A 7,745-nucleotide genomic window follows, 5' to 3' on the forward strand; every position below is an offset into this window, starting at 1 on the left:
ACACACACACACTTACTTACCGGTGCTTCCAATTTCCTGCTGTATTGCCGGGGCAGCGGGTTGACGTCTCATTCCGCGGCAGCCGGGAGGAGGTGGAGTTGGCAGCGGGGGTTTGTATGCGTCCGTCGCAAATACCTTCCCCGGCTGTCAGCGATCAGGAACTCTGGAACTCTGATCTCTGACAGTCGGGGAAGGTATTTGCGACGGACGCATACAAACCCCCGCTGCCAACTTCACCTCCGGAAGCACCGGTAAGTGCGTGCGTGCGTGCGGGGGGGGCGACGATAGGAGGATCCAGGTCCCCTGCAGCGGTGCGGGGGATCTGGATCTTAGTCTCCTAATCAGACCTCTATTTGAGGTCTGATTAGAAGACGACCCCGATTATAAGACGAGGGGTATTTTTCAGAGCATTTGCTCTGAAAAAAACCTCGTCTTATAATCGAGCAAATACGGTATATATATATGTGTGTGTGTAAAGGCAGGGGTGTGTGGTGAGGGCAGTGTATAAATGTGTATGTATGGGCAGGCGTGTGTGAGTATGTGTAGATATATATGTGTGTGTGTGTAAGGGCAGTGTATGTATGTATATGTCTGTATAACAACCAGCCAATCACCGGTAAGGTACATCGCTTGCCGTGATTGGCTGGTTGTTGTATGCTGGGGAGAGGGGTAGTCTTATATGGCGAGTATAGCCCAAACTCTATATTTTAAGTGGAAAAGTTGGGGGTCGTCTTATACGCCCAGTCGTCTTATACGCCGAAATATACGGTAGATGTCAGTAGTACTGATATGTGACAATTCATTAAAAGATTTCAAGCTTGCGAGCATAGCCCACTTTATGTTGTCTGTTTTAGTTTTGTCATACCCTTTGAATATACTTACTGTAATAAGCACTGCATCTAGAAATTAATAACAATAAAAAAGCAATGTATATAGCATTTTTGCTGACCAGTGCCATAAATACAGGACTGCCTCATACCTCCCGATACTTTCAATGACCAAAAAGCCATATTTTAGTTTGATTGGGGTATATTGTAGGTCAGCAGCAGGAAGGCATTTAGAAAAATAATGTATTTTATTCCCATAAACGCATTTATTCCTATTCTTGCCACTTTTATGGCTGTAGAATACTGAAACATTTCCTTCAGCCTAACCAAACCTGATGTCTTACAAAAGACTGACCGGGGGTCAACCTCCAGAACGGGGAACCCCACTGAAGCATCAATACCACACGTCCACTACTTCTAACGTAGATCTACTTCCTTATTTGTCTTCCACTCCAGAGCGAGGCTTGAAACGCTCCGGCTCCGCCCCCTTCTCGCAGCGAATTCCGGTTGCGGCGACATAATGGAGGAAGCGGAGCCTGGAAGTCGTAAACATCTGCTCCGGGAGTTACAAGAGTTTACCGAGCAATGTCAGGGCCGTTTGTCTAGGCTGCTGGAGGAGCTGGGGTGGGAAGATGACTTCGCACCGGGAGAGCAGGTGGGACCCATAATCCATCCCTGACCTTTGCTTGTTACTATTAATGTAATACGTAGCTAAAGGGAGGGGTGAACCCCCATTCAGTCCTATGATTCTGGGAGCAACTATTTAGGTCTTAATAGGCATTTATTTAGCAGTACAGAATTTTACAGAAAATTGTGCATTTTATTTACACAATTGCATTTATAGATGTTTTCAGCTTTTATATACATGCTCTGCTACTTGGGTAAATAGTCTTTAGGCATGTATAATTCAATTATACACGTTGAGGGCAGGGGATGGCAGTCCCTTTCTATCCTAAAGAGGCATACTTGGTAGTAACTTGCCATCAGCGTTCTATACATTCAGCAAGATTCCCCTATACTGTAATCTAGGGCATCAAGTGCAATTTGCTACCACGGGCGTGGATCGTGCACTAATTTACTGTGTTCAATGCAACTTACAGAATTTGTCTGGTGTTGGTAGATCAGAATATAGTAATTAAAGAATGAATGGAATGAGATGAGTCGCTCTGCGATCAGCCGTGTCGCTTGGTTCAATAAGTTGTATTTTTTTCTTTATAGGATACCGCGCAATGCCCGTACGACAGTAATCATCGAATGCCTAAATCCTCTCTCGAGAAGCATGTAGCTAAATGTAGGCTCCGGAAACTGGGTTATAGCAAGGAGGAGGAGGTAGGTTATGAAAGTGCCTTGCGATGGCTTATGGGTTCTGTCTGAATGGCCGCTTTTCACTAGTTAAGTTTTCTTTTTTTTCTCTCTTCTATACAGGAAGCAATATACGATCCTCGCTATTTCTATGAAAAAGCAAATGTACCTTCAGTTGTCATAGGTATGTCTGTTTCCATTCTAGCCAATAACAAAACTGCAGCAAGACTAACTTTTCATTCACTCTAATGTAGATGTTAACGGGCGTTTATGGATGCTAATTATCCGCTAGAAAATCAGCTTTCACATGGAAACAATAATATCCTCCATTTTTTTTTTTTACGTAAACATATATTATTATTCTAATTCTAGGCAATATGCGACTCTGATTCTCTTGACAAAATTATGAGGGGAAAAAAAGAAGGGGAACTTTGCTACTAAACGTTCAAGTGGTTGCATGTTCATCCCAGTCTCTGTTATCTGAGTTATCTCCTTATCTGATATCGGTTTATTCTTGTAAAAATGGGGCCTAATATTAATTTATGCAAATTTCCCTTCTCCAATTGATACTTAAAGGAACGGTTTGATGCCCCTGACAGCCCCACAGAGTACTTTAATTTGCATTCTTCCAACTGCTTGAACAGGAAGATGCAGCCCTGCTGCAGCAGCTACACTCCACCTCCATGGTCAGGCTATTCTTGCCACTGATTAGCTGGTTCAAGCAGCCAATCAGAGGCAGGAAAGTGCTCCTCATTCAAATAAATTGTAACACTTTCCACTCATGCGTTTGCCAAAACTTTAAACAGACGATGCAGCTATCATATACTTTAAGTTGCATATGATGGCTGGAGTGTCCCTCTAAGTGTGTGCTAATTGCAGTTTTGATACTACATTATAGAATGTATTTCCTTAGATATCCTTGTTTAAAGGAGTACTTTGATCATGATACCATTATTGCCACAAACCCATCAGTTTATTTAGAAGAAACTACTTTATCCCAAGTGAGCTTATCACAGTCCATTGGTTTTTCTGTGTGACATTAACTCAATTGTTAGTAATCTTTCCTTCCCTAACTATTTCTTTCTTGATTCATGGCTAATGTTAATTTCAACTGGCATTTATGAATCTAAAATATGTTTCTCTATTTTATGTATTTTCAACATAGACAGGAAAACATATGTTTTTTTACTTAAAAGAAAAATTGTTCGTACGGTTTCTTTTCTCCAACAGACAAAGATAAGCAGTTTCAGATAATTAAAGAAAATAGGGATAATGCGACAAGTGGCAGAGATGATGGAGCGTACGACAAAAGTAAGTGTGGCAATACAACAAGTGTATTTAAAAGTGAAATACAGATGGTGACAATCTCGACATCAGTGGTTCATGAGAAATCATGACGCGCCACCTGCTAACACAAACACACAAAAATCTAGCAAATGGTCAGTTTGGGCAGGCAGTAAATAGCCTCCTTAACTACATGCTGTACATTTGGAGGTTGGGATGTCTTGAAATTGATACACATTGCACTGTTTTATTACTTTAAGCACAACAATGGTTGTCTTTGGTTCTTTCTCTTTTTATAACAGGGGTGAGTATAAAATGGATATCTTGCCATTTTCCGATACAATCCCATATGTATGTACGGTATCCTTTTTCCAAGTGATATCCTTTTCGAAAGACCTGATTTATATCCCCGCCGTCTTAGTAACAGAGTCGATTCTGGGCATCCATTGTTTTGTATCAAGAGCGATCCAGTTTGCTTTTGTAGGCTTTCTGGGGTGTTTTTAGGTTACGTAACTTCTCTGCTTGGTTTCAGATGTCTTAAAGAGTTACCTCTTTAGCCTGGTCCAATACATGTGACTTTGCCAGTGCCTCATCGTATGATTATGGTCTAATTCAGTCCATTTGGAGGGTGGGCAATAGTGAAAAATAGCTTCTGCTAAAAGCGGTCGCAAAAAAAAAAGAAACACATTTTCCTTTGAACCTTCCCTATTAAGAAAAACATTTTAGCGTATAACCTTGACTTTGAATCCTTCCAAATAAGAAAAGATGTGTACTTGTTTATCAAAATGTAATGGATGTGATTCAGTTGCCTGCATCCTCTTATGAAGGGTCGATTCTATATCTGCGGCGTATGTATGGTTTTATCCATTATTCTGTGCAACCTGGTTACTATCGGCAGTGTGCTCAGACTTGCGCTTAAGCTGAGAATTTTTGTTCAATAAATTTAATAAATGGATTCAGGTCTTTCACACCCTTCTGTGTTAATTTGTGGGTATGTTTTCTGTGTATGTGAATATGTGAAGGATTATGTCAATAGCTTTGTTGGTAAAAAATGTCCCACCAATGCCAATCTTTTCATGAACTGCAGGTGCATACTCCTCTTCTCCTGTTGAGGTTCCTCAGAATCACAAGCATGCTATCTGTGACCTGACACCGGCGGACCGACTGGCCATCTATGACTATGTTCTTTGTGAAAGTAAGAAGCAGAGAGCTATAACGCTTCTGGATCAGAATAATTCTGATCTTTTTGAGGATTTGGCTGCCAAGATCAACCAAGGTAAAGGTTCTGTGTAGTTTGTTTCTAATGTTTTTATTAGCACTGTAAAGAGTTGTAGCACTAAGAGGGGCTGGATTTTATAATTCTTAATAGTCTGTAGGTATTGATTCGGCTGAGTAAAGGGACAACATAGACTATGAAGTCAAAATGCTTTCTTTATAATATTTTTAGACAAACTATTAGAAGTAATATTTGATTTATGTGACCATAAACGCCTCTTTACAAATCAAGCCACACTGGTCCATGGATGTGGCTATTTTATAAGTTAGCGTATAGTCTTTGTAAGATTTTGCGCTGGTACTTCTTCCTTATCTCTGTAGGAAGTACAGCCATTAAAACAAGTACTGCACTTTCTGTAGACTAGAATCCCCTTCTTTTTGTAATTATACACAAGCACAGCAATTAACACAGTGAAAGAACAATGTCCTGATTATTTTCCCTGTTTGTTTGTTAGATGATGGCCAGAAAGGTCCTAAATCGCACCTTGAAATCATGGCAGAAATGAGAGATTATAAGAGACGAAGACAATCTTACAGAGCAAAAAACGTTCACATAACTAAGAAGTCGTACACAGAGGTAAGGCGCTTCAGAAACAGAGTTACCGGGAGTATGGCTTCCTCAAAATACAGACTAAAATATCTTTTGAGTTAAAATCCTGTAGTCTTTTTTTATGGTGATGGTAATTATGGACTGCATGATAGATCTTTTGCTTCTGATGTCTCCAGATTCCTACCTAGGAAAAGTGACCGTTCTATTTAGCATAAGGGCATTATCATTTTTTGCTTCCGTTTTTTTTGTTTCCAACAAGAAGTCACTGATTTTTCTTTACAGATAATACGAGATGTCATAGATGTGCACATGGAAGAGCTGACCAGCCACTGGAAGGATGAAGCACATGATGAAGCAAGCTCTACCATTTCTTCATCCTCTGTTAGACGGCAAGTGATGCTTTTCTTGAGCAAATGTTTATCGCATCTCCCTTTTTTATTTTTTTTATTTTCTTTAATCAAAATCGCTGCCTTGGCCGAATTGCAGAAGGAGCCATGGGGCATGTGTCGCTTTTGCTCCTGTCTGTGGTTGCTTCTGAGCCTTGGTGTAGGTTATGTTCCTTTTAATAATGTTCCCTTACTAAAGCAAAAGACCAACAGGGGGCGGAATATACCTTCAAGATTGAACAAATAGTGTAATATGTAAAACTTCTTACTAGAGGGAGCATAGTGCTGCTGTGTGGGAGACATGTACGCTTCGCCTGCTACTTATCTCCTACGTAACTCTCACCCATGATTTAAAACGTTTGTTTCGGGAAATTATGTCATGAATGTGTTGCATCATCGCACTTTGCGCAGTTCCACCACAACAAAATTCCTCCGGCTTCAACGCAACAGCGATCGAATTCTAGTTTCCTGGATTACATAAAACCAGATATTTTAATCATGTCTGGTTGTCAGGCATCCAGGGACCCGAAAAAGCCACAAGACTGCATTAACTCCAAATGTGTTTACCACAAGTAACTGACTCGTGAAATACCGGGCTACCATACGGTACTAAAGAACTCAATGGGCATGCAGGAGAACAAAAAACAGGCAGACCCATTATTTATATATATATCTATATATATCTATATATATATATATATATATATATATATATATATATATATATATATATATATATATATATATATAATCTCTATATGTAAGTAATTTGATGAATTGTTTGTTTCCTCTAGGAAAGAGGTGCCAAGGTCACCCTCCCTAGATTCCAGGCATTCCACAGATAGTCATAGGGACAGCCGGCATTCTGGACGCCACCGAGAACGCAGCAGGAGCCCACGCAGACACCGCAGTCGGGATAAAGAGGACTCTAAACAGAAGAGAGACAGGCAAGATTTACGTTAATTAAAATTACAGTGACCTGAACCATCACAGACATAAAGAATGAGCTTACAAATGCATATGGAAATCTTCAGAGTGTTTAAACAGACACTATGGTATCCTAGACAGCCCTTTGAATACAAGTCAATGGGTGTGCTTGCCAAAAATGTGCAAGGTGGGGTTTCATTAGAAGCAGGCCCCCCCAACAATGGCCTTGAATGTACACATTACAGAAGATGTGTTCAGAGATGTAGAATCCATGCAATTGCATGTATTTAAAGATCCCACCCAGGTATCGTGTGGTCTCTCTAAACGTATGCTATGTTTTGTTTTATTTCAGGGAGAAAGAACGCCACCACAGTCATAAAAGAAGACGACACAAAGAAGACTAAGCCGTGTTTGATTCATTTTGTAAATGTAATATTTCTTGAAACATATTAAATATGAGTTACAGAGCAAATGAACCCGACTGTGCTCTTAATTTGAGACAATGATATGCTAACAAACACCTTGGTCTATTCACTAAAAGGAGAGTAGTCAGGGTTGTGTTTCAGCTACTCGACTTTATGCTATTCATTATGAGGTTTGAAACACCAGTAAGCTTTTGCTGGCGCGGGCCCTGTATAATGTATAGTTGAATTATGAATTATACAGGGCCAGCTTAGCCTTTTGCTGGGAAAAAAGGCAGTTTGGGCCCTTTTATAATGAACTAAAACACCAGTTAAGGGACACTCAAAACTCCATATCAATGCACATGATTTTGGAATGAGATGATCGACCAAATGTCCACATATTTTTAGTAATGTAGCATTTAGCATTTCCATAGTGAATTGTTTAATGTGTCATGTATAACTGACACGGGCTCTTCATCTTTAATAACTAGTGATGTGTGCTTAAAATGCTTATGGCTTCATCACACTCGCTGTCATTTGTATGTTTATTGAATGAGTGTGGCTTGTACTAGAATTGCACTTAAATGAAACTAGACGAATAACAGAACATGATGCATGGGTGAACAGTGCTTTATTCGCTAAATGCATTGTGCAAGTTTAATGCAATTCTTGGCCAAAGGCTAGGAGAACAAGCATTTTGTATAAGACGTGTAACAGAGAGATATTTGACAGCGAGGTGCCATTTTTGAACATGCATGTTATGTGTCATGACCAAGCCATCTCATAAATC

The 7,745-nt window shown here is 40.0% G+C and overlaps 1 protein-coding gene across 1 annotated transcript; it reads left to right on the forward strand.

The window, feature by feature from the left end:
- The first annotated feature begins 1,329 nt into the window (after window positions 1-1,329).
- SNRNP48 (small nuclear ribonucleoprotein U11/U12 subunit 48) lies at window positions 1,330-7,023 on the forward strand. The gene is made up of 9 exons (XM_053466638.1): window positions 1,330-1,482; window positions 2,046-2,156; window positions 2,253-2,313; window positions 3,360-3,440; window positions 4,501-4,689; window positions 5,144-5,265; window positions 5,521-5,627; window positions 6,419-6,571; window positions 6,904-7,023. Exons 1-9 carry the CDS (start codon window positions 1,348-1,350, stop codon window positions 6,953-6,955), a joined length of 1,011 nt encoding a protein of 336 aa, XP_053322613.1. The 5' UTR covers window positions 1,330-1,347; the 3' UTR covers window positions 6,956-7,023.
- The last annotated feature ends 722 nt before the right edge of the window (window positions 7,024-7,745 follow it).

This window comes from Spea bombifrons, chromosome 5 (genome assembly GCF_027358695.1).
Source record: "Spea bombifrons isolate aSpeBom1 chromosome 5, aSpeBom1.2.pri, whole genome shotgun sequence".
Taxonomy (NCBI): domain Eukaryota; kingdom Metazoa; phylum Chordata; class Amphibia; order Anura; family Pelobatidae; genus Spea; species Spea bombifrons.

Coding starts and splice junctions, on each gene's coding strand:
- SNRNP48 (XM_053466638.1), top strand. CDS start 1,348: ATGGAGGAAGCGGAGCCTGGAAGTCGTAAACATCTGCTCCGGGAGTTA. Junction 1,483..2,045: donor ACTTCGCACCGGGAGAGCAG/GTGGGACCCATA, acceptor TTTTCTTTATAG/GATACCGCGCAATGCCCGTA. Junction 2,157..2,252: donor GTTATAGCAAGGAGGAGGAG/GTAGGTTATGAA, acceptor TCTTCTATACAG/GAAGCAATATACGATCCTCG.